This window comes from Rhinopithecus roxellana, chromosome 2 (genome assembly GCF_007565055.1).
Source record: "Rhinopithecus roxellana isolate Shanxi Qingling chromosome 2, ASM756505v1, whole genome shotgun sequence".
Taxonomy (NCBI): Eukaryota; Metazoa; Chordata; class Mammalia; order Primates; family Cercopithecidae; genus Rhinopithecus; species Rhinopithecus roxellana.
In genome coordinates, this window is record NC_044550.1 from 141134721 (window position 1) to 141151883 (window position 17163).

The 17163-nt window shown below is 38.3% G+C and overlaps 1 protein-coding gene across 1 annotated transcript in view; it reads left to right on the forward strand.

The window, feature by feature from the left end:
• PGM2 (phosphoglucomutase 2) overlaps positions 1–16770 on the forward strand; it is a 36171-nt gene extending 19401 nt beyond the window's left edge. Inside the window, exons 9-14 of the mRNA XM_010365825.2 lie at positions 1057–1237; positions 1328–1421; positions 2655–2784; positions 4352–4541; positions 9762–9895; positions 15330–16770. Of these exons, the coding sequence (XP_010364127.1) occupies positions 1057–1237; positions 1328–1421; positions 2655–2784; positions 4352–4541; positions 9762–9895; positions 15330–15432 (832 nt within the window). The 3' untranslated portion in view covers positions 15433–16770. The remainder of the gene's footprint in view (positions 1–1056; positions 1238–1327; positions 1422–2654; positions 2785–4351; positions 4542–9761; positions 9896–15329) is intronic.
• Positions 16771–17163: the final 393 nt, after the last annotated feature.

Sequence of the window (17163 nt, forward strand, 5' to 3'; positions counted from 1 at the left end):
CCTGTGGAGTCTTCTGATGGAGAGCAAGATAGAGATCTAGTGGTGGGGGAGGTTACGTGATTGGCAAGCATAATGCAGAGTAAATCAACCCAGTATGTGTTTCAAATTGAAGTTCCTATTTGGGAACTTCTCATTTTATAATTGATTTTATTATAAGTAATGTCTCAGTGTCTAATGAGGGTAAAGCACTTTGGAGCTAGCTGTGTGCTTCAGTATTTGCTGAGGGGTTTAGGAGGGAGCTGTGTCTTCAAGGAGATGCTGAGTTTAGTTTGGACAGACCAGGGAGGAATTCCTGTGGGGTATCGGCACAGTGTTTAAGACAAGTCTGACCAGAGAGTTTGAACAAAGGAGAAGTAAGTACGTGGGGGCTAAAGTTGAAAGGTAGGCAGGGCCCAAGCTATTTTGGGTGTCAGGTAGCCTATGTGATGTTTTGGGGGCAGGAGGGTGCTGCTGCTGAAATGGCAGGGTTTTTAGATGGTGATAAAACAGATTCCATTCTATGTCAGTGTTGAGAAAGTTAAGCTAAGGTAATACATCCTGATAGATGCGATTTACTTTTAGCCATCTGGACTGCCAAGAAAAGCAGAAATCGCACACCTTTTCTCTGATGTTCTGACCATTTAGGACAGAGCTTGATCTTAAGTGGTACTGAGCTGTCCTGTCTCAGAATCAGCAACACTAACCAGTCCAGAAATTGAGATAGCAAAACTTACTCTATGTATGGGGGATCTTGCCAGCATATTTGTTATATTTAAAACCAAAGGCTTTGCCAAAGATTAATATAGAGCCATTGTGTGTCATGTCTGACATACTTATTTTATACAGTCTTCAAAGACAGGCTGTCTGTTCAGGCAAACTGGCTGATATATATGATAGCTGCTCAGATGTTTGTAAAACGGCAGTTACATTTCTGACCAGTTATTTAAAGATGATGAATAACAAGAACAGCCTTGCAGAAAATACTTTGAGGCTTTGTTTGCTAAGTTGTTTATCCCCATGACACTCTAGAGTCTTCCTTAAGATTATGGAAATGAATAGTTGTTTTTTTTCTTTCAGTGGTGAATGGAGGGTGTTTTCAGGCAATGAGTTGGGGGCCCTCTTGGGCTGGTGGCTTTTTACATCTTGGAAAGAGAAGAACCAGGATCGCAGTGCTCTCAAAGACACGTACATGTTGTCCAGCACCGTCTCCTCTAAAATCTTGCGGGCCATTGCCTTAAAGGAAGGTTTTCATTTTGAGGTAAGTTGTTTCTGGGATTCACTCATTTTCCTTTCATCTGCTCTGTAGAAGATCTAAGGCATGTCTTCCTCATTTTGATTATCCCTTTAGGAAACATTGACTGGCTTTAAGTGGATGGGAAACAGAGCCAAACAGCTAATAGACCAGGGGAAAACGGTCTTATTTGCATTTGAAGAAGCTATTGGTAAGAAGTGATCATGAACATTAAGGATTTGGTTACAAAGCAAAAGGAAAAGTTTGCATTTGGATTCAAAGATCCACAGTGAAATGCGGTTTATTTTGCTTCTCCAGCACTCAGGTTGAACGTCGAACTGTCCTACTCCAAAATTGACATCTCAGATGATTTACAGCAAAAAGTAATGTCTTAAAAACAACCAAGTCATTCATGTCAGAATCCTTGGCCTGAATGACTGAAAACAGTGATATTGTATGCGTGACTGCCAGTGTATGGATTTTGGGAGTTGTGATGTTTCCTCCACTGTGGTGTTAAATATCCAGGCCTAAACCCTGTGGTATTTAAAGTCCATCCTCCTCCGAAAGTGCTAATGAGGATCTATGCTAGGGTCTATGCAGAGGAAGGGAGAAGGAAGGCATGGTTTGCTGCTGTCATCAAAATGATAGTCACCCAAAAGGACGAACCAGGTCCAGCCAGAATGACAGAAAAACCCTTGTCCTAAACTGTCAATATAAATGAACAGAAAGGAGAGCTAGCTATAGAAATTTGAAATTCACATTGTACCAAATGCTTTTAAGCTATTAATCTAGTAAAAACTATTATGCATTAGATTTATTTATATTCATTTGTATATTCTCTGCAACACTAACACACGATTTAACTGATTGAAGAAAGTGTCATCGCTCAGGTTCTGCTCGTTTATTGTCAGATTTGGCAGACTTGTCTTTCCATAGATTTTTATTTTAGAAAAGATTTTCTTACATTCATTTATCAAGTATTAATTGCGTGTCTATTACTCAGTGACTCTAAAAGAAATGATGGCACTGACCTTAGCCTACAGCAGCTTAGATAAATTTAGTTAAGTAATCACACACAAGAGTATAGGCCAGATGTCAAAATGAATAATGTAACTAACAAATGCTATTGGGGTTCAAAGAAAAAGAGATATGTATTGACCAGGACAATTAGAAACAATTTCATGAGCTGGAAGGAGTTTCATGACTCTAGTGATTGAGCACCATGTGGCCAGGAGGGAAAATCTTGCAGGTTCTTCAGCAAATACTTCTCGAAGGCCTGCTGTGGGCTAGGCAGTGGCCTAAAGTCTTAAACATAAGGTAGTTAATGAGAAACGAGCATATACGCAACACTGTACAACCTCTAATATGCAGTAGCCAGGATTCATACTCACATGTGGTTTGACACTGTATTGTATAGATGTATGTATGACGTGTGTTTCTGCAGGATACATGTGCTGCCCTTTTGTTCTGGACAAAGATGGAGTCAGTGCCGCTGTCATAAGTGCAGAGTTGGCTAGCTTTCTAGCAACCAAGAATTTGTCTTTGTCTCAGCAACTAAAGGCCATTTATGTGGAGTAAGTTGTTATTGACTCTGTTGGATTGAAATAATATTTTGAAATGTTCTGTTATACACTTATGCATGAGATACTAATATCCTTTCTAATGCTCTTATTTTGGTGATGAATTCTATTTCGTATAAAAATTAAATAAGGCAGGGCACAGTGGCTCATGCCTGTAATCCCAGCACTTTGGGAGGCTGAGGCAGGTGGATCACCTGAAGTCAGGAGTTTGAGACCAGACTGGCCAACATGGTGAAAACCCATCTCTACTAACCGTACAAAAATTAGCTGGGCATGGTGGTGGGGGGCCCCTGTAATCCCAGCTACTCGGGAGGCTGAGGCAGGAGAATTGCTTGAACCTGGGAGGCAGAGGTTACAGTGAGCCGAGATTGCGCCATTGCACTGCAGCCTGGGCGACAAGAGCTAAACTCTGTCTCAAAAAAAAAAAAAAAAAAACTAAAGAGATCACCTTTTCCTTTTGATACTAAACCACTTAGTAATTACTATTCCTGATTGCATTAATTCTTAACAAATGACAACATGAAAGAATGTGATTTTAAGTGTCCAATGTCAAAAAAGATTAAATGTCTTCATAGTACATCTATTTATTTTTTGTAGCAATCACTGAACTCTGCCTTGTATGTGTAGTGCATAAGCATCCAGAGATAATACAGAAAGTGATGGGTGTGACATGGCTCTCTGTGCAAATGCAGGTGGAAGACCAGGCAGTCATTTGGTGATCCCTGGGGTAGATTGTTGGACCTCTCTTTTTTTTTTTTTTTTTGAGACGGGGTCTTGCTCTGTCACCCAGGCTGGAGTGCAGTGGCATGATCTCGGCTTACTGCAACCTCTGCTTCCCAGGTTCAAGCAATTCTCCTACCTCAGCCTCCCGAGTAGCTGGGATTACAGGCGTCCCCACACCTAGCTAATTTTTGTATTTTTAGTAGCTGAGGGTTTCACCATGTTGGCCAGGCTGGTTTTGAACTCCTAACCTCAGGTGATCCACCCATCTCAGCCTCCCAAAGTGCTGGGATTACAGGCATGAGCTACTGCGCCTGGCCTGGCCCTCTTTTTTAATGGTCTTTTAAAAATTATTCCTTTGGAGTCAGTTATGGCTATTACATTTATTTTATTATTTTTTATTTTATTTATTTATTTTATTTTTATTTTTATTTTTATGTTTATGTTTATTTTTATTTTATTCTTTTGAGACGGAGTCTCACATTGCCCGGGCTGGAGTGCAATGGTACAATCTTGGCTCACTGAATTCTCCACCTCCTGGGTTCAAGCGATTCTCCTGCCTCAGCCTCCAGGTAGCTGTGACTACAGGTGCCTGCCACCATACCCGGCTAAGTTTTGTATTTTTAGTAGAGACGAGGTTTCACCATGTTGGGCAGGCTGGTCTCAAACTCCTGACCTCAGGTGATTCGCCTGCCTTGGCCTCAGAAAGTGCTGGGATTATAGGCGTGAGCCACCACTCCCAGCCATATTTATTTTAGAATACACTGGTTGGTACATGTTCTGTGTCCACCCTACAAAAGTATTTGTTCCTCATATGCATGACTTTGTATTTGTTTGATAGGTATGGCTACCATATTACTAAAGCTTCCTATTTTATCTGCCATGATCAAGACACCATTAAGAAATTGTTTGAAAACCTCAGAAACTATGATGGAAAAAATAATTATCCAAAAGCTTGTGGCAAATTTGAAATTTCTGCCATTAGGGACCTTACAACTGGCTATGATGATAGCCAGCCTGATAAGAAAGCTGTAAGTAATGTCTTCTCTTCTCAACCAACCTCTTTTCTATTTACCTTTTAAAATAATTTGAACAAATTGTTTAATCATACAATTAACTGAAACTGATTTTAGGCACTTAGGCGTGCTTATAAATAAGCTATAAAAAATATATGGAAGCCGGGTGTGGTGGCTCATGCCTGTAATCCCACCACTTTGGGAGGTTGAGGTGGGCAAATCACTTGAGGATCAGGAGTTCGAGACCAGGCTGGCCAACATGGCAAAACCCAGTCTCTATTAAAAAATACAAAAATTAGCCAGGCGTGGTAAGTTAAAAACCACAGGCTAGAACTAAAAGAGATTCTACTAGGCCGGGAGCGGTGGCTCACACCTGTAATCCCAGCACTTTGGGAGGCTGAGGCAGGTGGATCACTTGAGGTCAGTAGTTCAAGACCAGCCTGGCCAGCATGGTGAAACCCCATTTCTACTAAAACTACAAAAATTAGCCAGATGTGGTGGCATATACCTAAAATCCCAGCTACTCAGGAGGGTGAAGCAGGAGAACTGCTTGAACCCGGGAGGCAGAGGTTGCAGTGAGCTGAGATTGCACCACTGCACTCTAGCCTGGGTGACAAAGCAAGACTTCATCTCAAAAAAAAAAAAAAAAGAGGAACTAGTCATCAAAACCTTCATGGTCATTTAGCACCTTAGGCAGTAAGCAATAAGTGCTCAGCAGTGTGGAACCTGTCTGTGGTCACAGAGCTTAGTTGGTGGTAGTCCAGGGAGAATCTGGGTTTTCTGTCTCAGGATCCAGCATTCTCTCCCTGTCAGGAGTTCTCGCCCTTGCAGGAGCATCAGTAACCAAGAAGGCTGGCGAAAACAGAGTGCTGGAGCCCACACCTGCACTTTCTGATTCAGTAGGTCTGGGGTAGGAGCCAAAAATGTTCATTTCTAACAAGGTCCCAGGTGGTACTGATGCAACCGGTCCTCACTTTGAGAACCACTCTTTATTTTCTAGTTAGTTTACTCTGTTCTCTGAGTGTGTGGAAGCTGTTGACTATAAAGCCTGAGTTTGCATTCTTCACACCATGCAGATCCTACACTGGAGACAAAAGAAGACCCAAAGGTAGCAGAAGAGTGTTGCTAACTATGTCAGGGGGTTGAGGGAAGAAAGTTAAGAATATTCTTATGAGATGTTAAGCACGTTCTTTGATATTTACTTTGTTCTGTTTTTCATTTTCATCTGCACACAGCATATTTTAAAAATAGAAATAATATGAAAACGCTTATGATGAAACATGGCAGTCCCACCCCTGCCACCTCATTGCCATGCCGCCAAGACCAGATTTGTAAATCATGTGTTCATATAGTGATGTTTTGATATACCAGTGTTACAATTTGTTGATTTTCTGTTTTTGAGATAAAGATTTAGTTCTTACAGTTTCTACATTTAATAATCGTCTTCTCCCCATCCTCACAGTACGTTTATGCCACATCTTTTGGTTAAATCAGATTCCATGCTTTTGTTGTTATGACTAGTAACTGCCGTTGCCTGCTAGCTAAGTAGTGTATTTTGATTAGGTTTCCCTAATTTGTATAGAGAATTGTATTTCCTGTACCTTTTTTTTTTTTTTTTCCCCTCGGAGACAGGGTCTTGCTGTGTCACTTAGTCACTTAGGCTGGAGTGAATGGCATGATCACAGCTCCCTGTAGCCTTGACCTCCCAGGCTCAAGTGATCCTCACATGTCACCCTCCTGAGTAGCTAGAACCAAGGGTATGCCATCATGCCCAGCTTTTTTTTTTTTTTTTTTTTTTGGAGAGATGAATCTCTCCCTATGTTTCCCCAGAGAGGTCTCAAGTGATCTTCTTGCCTTAGCCTCCCAAAGTACTGGGATTACAGGTGTAAGCTACTGCACCCGCCTTAATTCATGTAGTAATAGTTGCTTTGTTCTTCCATTTGCCTGGATTTCTACGTACCTGTCAGTAGTTTTTCCCAAATCTTTCAAATGCCTCTCAGTAGGGTTTTCCTGGTCCATGTCCAGTGGCCTCCCTCCTGGTTCCTCCACCTGGCTGGGCCAGCTGCTTTCTGGGTTGGGTGCACAGCTGTCATCCTGGGAATGCCCTTCTCCAGGGTTGAGTCCCTTGCTCCTAGACCTAATGGCTTCCTCTTTCTATATTTATTTTCCTAGATCACATCTTCTAATAGCTTTCCGAGAACAAGTCGTTGGGTAGTAAGTTTTTGGTGGCATTTAGGTCTGAAAATGTCTTATTCTATCCTCACACTTCATTGACTCACAGTTTTGAAAGCATTGCTCCATTATTGTTGGGCTTCCAGCATTGCTGTTGAGCCTCCCGTCCTTCCTTTTTCAGCAGATAGTTAAGGCCTACTGTATGCTGCATGTAAGGTTATTGATGCCATACTTATTCAGTCCTTTCCATGCAACTTGTTTGCTTTTTCCTCTGGGAAGATTTTAGGAACTTTTCTCTAAGCTTCAGGTTCTAAAATTTCACAGTGATATGCTATAGTATGGGTCCCTTTTTATTCACGTTTCTGGATACTTGGCCTGTAGAATCATTTATTTTAGTTCTGAGACGTTTTCTAGATTATGTGTCAAGAAAGGGAGCTAATTGGTTGTTTTTTAATATAACCACCTCCCCTGCATTTTCAGTTTTTCGTTTCTTGAGAAGTTCTTAGATGCTGGCTCTTGAAGACTGATGTTCTACTTTTCTTGTTTCTTTCTTTCTTCTTCTGTTTTTTGGGGAGATTTCCTTAGCTTTAGCTTTCAGTGCCTCTGTTGGCTATTTCAGTTATAACTCTCTACTTTATTAAAAATAGTGTCCTGTTGAAACAGGGTCTTGCTCTTTTCACCCAAGCTGGAGTGCAGTCGCGTGATCATAGCTCACTGCGGCCTTGATCTCCTGGGCTCGTGCGATCCTCCTGCTTCAGCCTCCTGAGTACCTGGGACTACAAGTGTGTGCCACCATGCCTGGCTAAGGTTTTTAGTTTAGTAACACAGGATCTTGCTGTGTTGCCCAGGGTGATTTTTTTTTTTTTTAATGTAAACAGTATCTTACCTCTCTAAGGATTATAGACCTAATTATAGTTTTTTAAAAATATACATCTTCTTTTTCCCCTACATTCTCTTTATTTCCACCAAGTTCTTTTTATTCTGTTTGTTTTGGACTTTGTTTTTTATTTGATGTCTTTCCCGAAAAGTCTGATTGGAACTGATTGGAAGCTCTGTGTACATAGGCAGATCAAATGACATACTTCACTCAGAGGATATTGGTAGCAGGTTAACTTTATAAGGGGATCCACCTGTTTGATTTAATGAGACCTTAATCACCTACCCAAGGATTATAAGAGATGCCAAGGCCCTGGAGGCATGACTGGGACGGAGCTGGGGGTGTCAGCCTGAGGGCTTCTACTTGATCCCTCTGTTTTCATCATGCCCTGCCCAGGTTCCCCAACTCCTGAATGTTTCTGATTTAATCTCCAGAGAATTTAAACCATCTCCTGCAGAAATAGAGAAGAGGTGGTTCTGTGACGGTGTGGGCTCAGGGCAAGGAACTAGAGTCTAAGAGCTTCTTTCAGACGCTGTTCCTGCTTTCCGCCCCTGCCTCACATCTGCCTTTCACACTACCTGGTGCCTCTGGTTCTTGAGCTTGGCCAGGATTTTGCAGAGCGCCTTGCCTTGGTTCTCACCCATGTCTCCTTCCGCAAGTACTCAGATTTCCCTCTCTGGGTCCCACCAGACCAGTTCTGTGCCTCCATCTGTTTTCTGACTTGTGCGCTGGGTTGGCAGCCCCATCAGCTGCTACCTCCTCTTTGTCTCTTTGCCCATGTGTTTCTGCTATTGAAAGTACTTCTGTAGTTTTAATGGAGTTTTGGGACCTATCAAATATAAATAAACCATTTCCTGGAGACCATTTTCTTTTCTAACCAATAAGTTTATATGGCATTTATTTTCTTATAGAAGCTTTTTTTTTCCTTTTCTTTCCTTTTTCTTTTTCTTTTTCTTTTTCGACATAGTTTCCTCTGTTACCCAGGCTGGAGGGCAATGGCACAATCTCGGCTCACTGCAACCTCCGCCTCCCGGGTTCAAGTGATTCTCCTGCCTCAGCTTCCTGAGTAGCTGAGATTAGGCACCTGCCACCATGCCTGGCTAATTTTTGTATTTTTAGTAGAGATCGGATTTTGCCATGTTGGCCAGGCTTGTCTCCAACTCCTGGTCTCATGTGGTCCGCCCTCCTTGGCCTCCCAAAGTGCTGGTATTAACAGACATGAGCCACCACGCCCAGCCTGAAAGCTTTATTTAAAAAAAAAAAAAACTCCTTATGGAATTTTCTTTGCAAAGATTCACTTTGTAACAGTAACTATGATCTAGTTTGGGTTTTTGTTTTTGTAGTATATTAATCTATTTAAGTCAATATCTTATGAAATGATATGTTTTAATAAAACTTTAATAACTTCAATAGAACTAGGGAAGTAAAAGCTAATACACAAAGTTACTTAATTTTCTTTATTTAAAATTAATTTAGTTACGTTAATTCACAAATAAAAATTGTATACATTTATGGTACAATCTGATGTTTTAAAATAATACGTACATTGTGATGGCTAAATCAATTTAATTAGAATATATTACCTCACATACTTATCCTGTATTTGTAGTGAGAACACTTAAAGTCTACTCTCTTAGCAATTTTCAAGTACATAGTGCATCATTATTAACTATAGTCACTGTATTGTACAATAGATCTCTTGAACTTTTCTTCTAACTGAAACTTTATGCCCTTTGACCAGCATCTCCCCAAACTCCCCCCCCTTACCCTCACCCACCTCTTCCAGTCAGTCCCTGGTAACCACTATTCTGCTCTCTGCCTCTGTGAGTTCAACCTTTTTGGATTCCACATAAAGGTGAGATCATGCAGTATTTGTTTTTCTGTGCCTGGCTTATTTCACTCACCATAATATCTTCCAGGTTCATCCATATTGTTGCAAATGACAGGGTTTCCTTCTCTTTTAAGGCTGAATAGTATTCCATTTAGTAGACCAAATTTTCGTAAATTACCATCATTTAGTATTTCATTCATGTGGAGTACATTTTCTGATTTCCTTCAAAATGTTTTTCTTTTCTAACCAATAGAAAAGAAATGTTTGGCATTTATTTTCTTACTTATGCAAGGGAAGATACTGGTTAGGCCAGAATGTTACTATTTAAATTTATAATGTGTGTATTAATTCCTAGGTTCTTCCCACTAGTAAAAGCAGCCAAATGATCACCTTCACCTTTGCTAATGGAGGCGTGGCCACTATGCGCACCAGTGGGACAGAGCCCAAAATCAAGTACTATGCAGAGCTGTGTGCCCCACCTGGAAACAGGTATGATGTGGATGGCAGCTGGTGTGATTTTTATCCCCCAGACTTCCTAACTGGTTCTATTCAAATGCCAAGTAAAATGTTCCATCTTCCTAATAGGTAATTTAATTAGAAATCCTGTTTCAGAACCTGCCCTAATATTGTGATACTAAAGGTCGGTGTGAGCATCCAGGGAAAAGCTTACTTTTTACTTTTTTACTTTTGTCCTAAATTTCTTTGTATGGGAAAATTTTATCCTCATTTCAGTATAGTAATAAAAGTGCCTTTTTCTAAATGCTTTTCAATTGGTGGCTAACACCAATGAGATTTTCTCTTTTTCTCAAACTTCAGTCTTCCCACGTCTCTGATAAAATAAATTATAATCCATTCCACATGCATTCAAGAAGTATCTTTGAGTACCCGTTGTACACAGGTCTGTGCTGGGTTCCGGCGGGGGCGCCGAGAGCCTCGTCAGAGACAGCCCTTGCTGCCAAAGAGCTGATGGGCTGGTAGCTTCAGGTTCAAGTTTCTGTGACCTCGGTAAAGTGTTTGAGTTGGTCACTCTGTAACAACTTAACATTTTGCACCTTAACAAGCTCAGTGCATGTCCTTAGTGTGTGTCAGTGTGGTATTTCATGCCTATCCAACTTGCAGTTAACCAGCATTTCCCTATTCAGAACACAGTTGAAAATCAGGAAAAGTTTTTGTAAAAGGTGAATTAAGTCTGTGTTGTCCGACAGAACTAAAATGCAATCCACAGGTACAATTTTGATTTTCTACTTGTCACCTTTTAAAAGAGTAAAAAGAAACAGGTGAAATTAATTTCAATAATATATTTTACGTAACCTAGTATATCCAAAAATTATTACAACATGTAATCAGGGTAAATATTATGAATGAGATGTTTTACATTCTTTTTTTTCCTTTGGAAGAAAGTCCTCAAAATTGATTCAGTAATTTTACACTTAGAGCATATCTCAATTCGAATGCTCCATTTTTATCAGAAATACTTGATCTGTAGAGTTAATAAAATTTAGAGTAGACAAAGTAGATTTTAATATGCAAATTATTCCAAACATACTTGTTTTCTAATAACTGAATCAAGTATCAGTTTTAAAACTTGAATTCAATTAACTCAACTTCATAAAATTAAAAATTCAGTTCCTCAGTGGCCCTTGCCACATTTCAAGTTCTTGATAGCCACATGTGGCTAATGGCCACTGTAGTAAACAGCACCCGTCTAGGTAATGGTGACAACATAGACAAACTGAAGCTTTGCTCGTAGAAGAGTTTTTCCAGCCTTGTGAATCAAACTTGAATTTTATGCGAATAAAAGCAGATGCAAATTCCTGAGCATCTTAAATTGCCAAGCTAGTAGCAGATTAAATGTAGCAAATTACAGGAATGGGAAATTATAGCAAACTTTTCTTAGGCAAGGAGAAGTGACTGCTGATAGCAAGAAAGGAAATATTAAAACAAAACAAAACAAAACTATAAAACGTGGACACAAGGACTTAGAAAACTCACTATTACATGAGTTTATCATGAAGGAAACTGCATTCTACACCCAAATGAGCCCAGAATACAGCTTCAGTCCAACACAGTCATGCTTATGGCTCTCAAATGTCAAGATGTTCAATAAAGAGATATTTAAGAAGTCATGGGACTGTGTAATATATTTTCACTATGGATTCCCATTCAAAACCTTTCTGTGCTTAAAGTGCAAAAACTCAACTATTAAGTGAACATATAAAAGCTCATTTTCTAACAATTCTGGATTACCAATATTTTACTGTAATATTATGCAAGAACCTTGTTTTCGTGTGCATTAGGTAGTAAGCTCTTTGCTGCTATATTGCATATAGTTTTTGGTAAACATTTTTTTGTAATTCTTTCTTATTTAGTGTTTTTTTGTTTCTATGTTTCGTTCTTTTAAAAGGAAATGGACAGTCCAACTAAACAGTTCAACTTAAGGATCTGTTTTTTCTATATCTTGTCCTCTCCTTTTCATTATCTGATGAAAATATATCTTATACTTTGGAAAGCTTTCCTTTGTAATAATAACACTATTTAAATGTTTAAGGCTTTATGGTATTAACATTTTTCACATGGCTTATTGAGTGGACTTAAATTCAAATATTAGCTTATAAATTCATGAAAAAACCTTGAAAATTTGTCCTTTTATTATATTCATTGAAACATTGTTTCCATTTATTAAATGGGATATTCAGCGCTATGTCAGTCGATGGATATGTGGTCAGAGCTTAAGCAAGGCACCAGCATACCTAACGTACAACAGCAATAAAGTTTTCTTTCTTTTTTTTTTTTTTTTTTTTTTTTTGAGACAGGGTCTCTCCCTGTTGCCCAGGCTGGAGTGCAGTGGTGGAATCTTGGCTCACTGCAAACTCCACCTCTGGGGTTCAAGCGATTCTTGTTCCTCAGCCTCCTGATAAGATTACAGATATGCACCACCACACCCAGCTAATTTATTTTTATTTTTATTTTTTTAGTAGAAACAAGATTTCATCATGTTGGCCAGGCTGGTCTCAAACTCCTGGCCTCAAGTGATTCGCCAGCCTCAGCCTCCCAAAGTGTTGGGATTGCAGGCGTGAGCCTTAGTCTTGACTAAGATTTCCTTCTTTCCTGAAAAGCTTACATATTATGAATATGCCTTATGTCATGGATTTCAATTATAGAATTTCAACTAAGATGGAAAATCCTATTCAAGTATGTGCTCCTTTAAAAATATTTTTTTGTTGGGGGAGATGTCTTTAGTTTTGTCCAACTTTTTATTTTGAACAGTTTCAAACCTACAGAAATGTTGGAGTAAGAATGCAATGAATACCCACGTACCCTTCACTTAGACCAAACTTTTTATGTAAAGAGCCAGTAGTAAATATTTTAGGATTTGCAGACATGGGGTTTCTGTCGCCACTGCTCAGCTCTGCTAATGTAGTCAGAAAGCAGCCATATGCATAAAAGAATGGGCACTGTCTGTGTTCCAGTAAAACTACATGAACCACAGTTTCTTGACCCCAATCCAGACTCAGCAATTGCTAACATTTTGCAATATTTGCTCTCTCACCGTATATGTTATGTATTTGAGATTTTTCTGTACCATTTGAAAGACTCTGTGATACTTCATGACACATCATAAGACTTCATGATACTTCACTCCTGATCTTTCAGTATGCATCTCTTAAGAACACTCTCTTAATATTAAGGCAAACAGATAATAATGGTACTAGGTCGGGTTCCAGTAGACCAACAGAAGCAGTAGAATGTTATCTATTAAGACATTGTTTGCAAGGAATCAACTTGTGCAATTGATTATGGGGGCTGGCTCCGCAAGTCTGAAATCCAGAGGCTGTCCAGAAAGGGAGCCTGGAACTCTCAGGCATGGGTTAAAGTTACCATCTACAGGTGGAATTCTTCAGGAAAACCTCAGTTCCATTCCCAGTGCCTTTCAGATAGAATCTAGCCCATCCACATTGTCTAGGATAATCTCCTTTACTTAAAATCAACTGATTATAGATATTAATCACACCTACAAGATACCTTCACAGCATCACAACATTAGTGTTTGAATAATTGGAGACACTATCCTAGCCAAATTGACACATAAATTCAGACATTCCCAAAAGTCCCCAAAATAGCTGTTTTCTCTGTATTTATAATCAAATCAAGAACACTGCATTGTATTTACTTGTCGTTTAGCTTAAGTGGTTTTTCATGATTAGAGAAAAATAAATGCCTAATTATACATGATACTTTCCTAAACATTCCGATAAAGAGATCCATCTAGATTTAGACTTTTCAGAAACAGAATTCCCTGGCTTAAATGATTATAGGATGTGTCCTGTTATTTTTAAAGATGTTATGAAATGTTTTCAAACATTAATTTAACAAATGGAACAGTTATTGATTAGGATGGAGAATAGTAACACAAAACTTTTGTTTTAAGAATTGTACCACTGAATTTTTACACTGTGGTACTGGTTTCTTTTTCACACATAAAATACAATATCAAAAACATTATATCAGTATATACATGAATCATAATGTTCACTCATGCCATGATTAAGAATTAAACTTGAATACTAAATTAGTAATCAGTAATTTCACTGAGTTTTAGTTTTAAGTATACTTTTAAAAAATGATTAGCTTGCATGCTTTTCTGAGAACTGTTATTTTCTTCAAAGCACATTTATGGAGAAGGAAAAGAAAACTAATATAATTCATATGTACTTAAAAAGCATAATTACTTTATATGTTGCCAGTAGGGATAAAAATAATTATAATGATAGCTACATTTATTGAGGTCTTTGGGCTGGGTTCAGTGCTAGTTGCTTTATATAATTTATCGCAATCTGTACAGCAACTCTCTTGAGAAGGTAAAGTCTTTATCCCAATTTTACAAATGAGGAATCTGGGCCTTAGAGAGGCCAAGCCACTTGCCCAAGGGCACAGAGCTAGTAAGTATAGAGCTAGAATTAATGCCTACAATGAAATGGATTGCTTTAGCTGTTAAAATGCTGTTTAGCTATTACAATGTTGAAATGATTTTAACTAATTGTAGGGATTTCTATTAAACTCTGCATATGTTAAAGATGGTATGAAGAGTGTGAAGTAATGGAAAGTACAAAGGATTTAGTTTTTTAAATTTAACTTTTTGGTGTTAAGTACTTAGAGTACTCACACTAGGCTACTGAAGATGCTGGAAACCTCTTTAACTGCAAGTCAGTTTTATCTGTCACTTACCTTTCAAATGTTTATATATGAATGAATGTTTCCCGCAGCCCTGAAAACTTGATTTCTTGGAGGAATTTGTCTCTCCAGATTCTTGTTTATACTTTAGTTGTGACTGTTTGGTTCAAGAAATACATTCTTTATGATAGGACCGCAGGGGTCTGATTTCTTGGTGTTTGACTCCTCAAACCCACCCGGAGCCTCTCCATCGCTATTCACTCTAGGAAGGCCTTATAGGCAAGGCTGTAGCTTAGATGCCAGTAGTTTGAGGGCAGGCATCATCATGAATGTCTGTGTTCTGGGAGACTGAGGAGTTAACACAGATGTTTGTAAAAGTTTAGCAGGATTTAATGGCAACTGACATCATGAAAGTTTTCTCTACACCCTTAGGTACAAATATTACAGATCTTTTAGGGATGCTAGGCCAAAAATTGTGTTTCTTACACATTCTTATGAGAAGAGCAAAGGATAACTTTGTAGTTCAGACCTTGGAAAAATCTCTGGGGATAATAATGCATATTGTCTCACGGGGTGTTTTGTCTAAGTCAACAGATGTGTTCCATGCTTAAGTCTCTGGAGTTCTGTTTTTTCCTATTTAGTCCTCTTCTTAAGGTTATATTTTCGTGTCACTTGATCGGTGTGGGGGGAGCATTTAAACTTTGCTTTGGAATAATCCCTTGACCTGGATTTTTTCCCCCTTATTTTCCAGTGATCCTGAGCAATTGAAGAAGGAACTGAATGAACTGGTCAGTGCTATTGAAGAACATTTTTTCCAGCCACAGAAGTACAATCTGCAGCCAAAAGCAGACTAAAATAGTCCAGTCTTGGGTATACTTGCATTTGCCTACAATTAAGCTGAGTTTAACTTGTTAAGCAATATTTTTAAGGGCCAAATGATTCAAAGTGTTACAGGTATTTATGTGTTTTACAGAGACCTACATTCCTCATTGTTTCATGTTTGACCTTCAAGGTGAAAAAAGAAAAGATGGCCAAACCCAACAAACTAACACTCCTACTAAAAAGTTGAGTTTGGACATATTTTGAATTTTTATAAATGAAGATTCTTTAACTTAAAACAATAGATTGTAATTGATGTGCCTTAATTTGCATAAATCATAAATGTATGTCCTCGCTGTAATTGTTTTAATGTGTGCTTGAAACATCCAGAAAATGTATGGAGTTAGTAAATTCTGGGCTGTCATATGTAGGATAGCCACTTTTTAGGCATATGTACATTTATATTTCTATCAATTCCTTATAAAGTAAAATAAATGAATAGATCAAATGTTGTGTTCATGTTTGGGGAAAATATAATTTGCAGAAACCTATGAAGTGGAGCAAAAGATGCTTTAAAAAGATACTTTTTTTGACCTAAATTTTTTTTAGTTCTAATAATGCACATAGCACATTAGTACATCGTACATGTGCTAGGAAAAAACAGCTTCACTGTCTTTGTGTAATGTGTTGAAACTCACTTTATCTTTTTAAATCTTGAAAAACCAAACAGTTGTTTACTTGAAACTTGAAAGTAGCATATTTTTCTGTTTTTTTTTTTTTTTTTTTTTTTTTTTTTTTGCATTAGCACAATTTAATGTAATTCCTGGTTTGGAGGCAGCAAGACCTATAAGCAAGAACTGTTTACTTGATGCTGATTTTTTTCTGTTGTTCTTGTGTGGTCTAAAATCTAAAACTAGATTTACATGATAGATTTCCTATAAGCCAATTTCTAATAATAAATATATTTATTATTTAATCTGTACCTTCTATCTTCTCATAATTCATGGTCTCACAGCCCTCCAAAATAACTCCAGTTGGGCACCCATGAGCTAGGACCAAACTTCCTTTATATACTTTATATACTTTACATTATTTCTGATTTTTAAAGCAAATGATTGCCATTATTATGATTACAGTCAACCTAAATGGTTATGAACAGTTTCAGAACAATGAAAAATGACAATACCATATGATAGTATTATAACTGTTTTTCTGTTTTAGTCATATATAGCTTATGTCCTACCGGAACTCTTAAATCTATAATATTCAATATATTCTACAAACTGCTTCATTGTAGAAGCCATATTTATGTTTATTTTATAATGTTTTCTAGTGTCAAACTGTACTGTGGAGAAAAGAAATGTTAGATCTGTGTTCTGTCTGCAATTTTTTTTTTTTTTTAGCACATACCCTTCACCTTCTCATGGAGTTTGTGTCTGGAAATACAAAGTTGATTATGACCCAATCCTGCTATGATGGAACTCAGTCTAATTGGGGAGCTAATAAGTAACAGCAGTACTTACAAATTCTATCATAGTGTTTTTTGCAAGTATTCAGCGTTCAGAAATCTGAGGGAGGGATTCATGCTGCCCAAAGAAAACCTCATAGATGAGGTGCTGAATGAGATGCTTCACCCTTAGGGATGAGGAGCACCTGAAGATGGGAGAGAAAGCCTTCCAAGCACAGAGCACAGCACGGACAGAAATGTGGAGGTGCTGGCAAGTGGGGGTGGGGGAAGCAAGGGGAGATGATGAAAACAGAAGCCA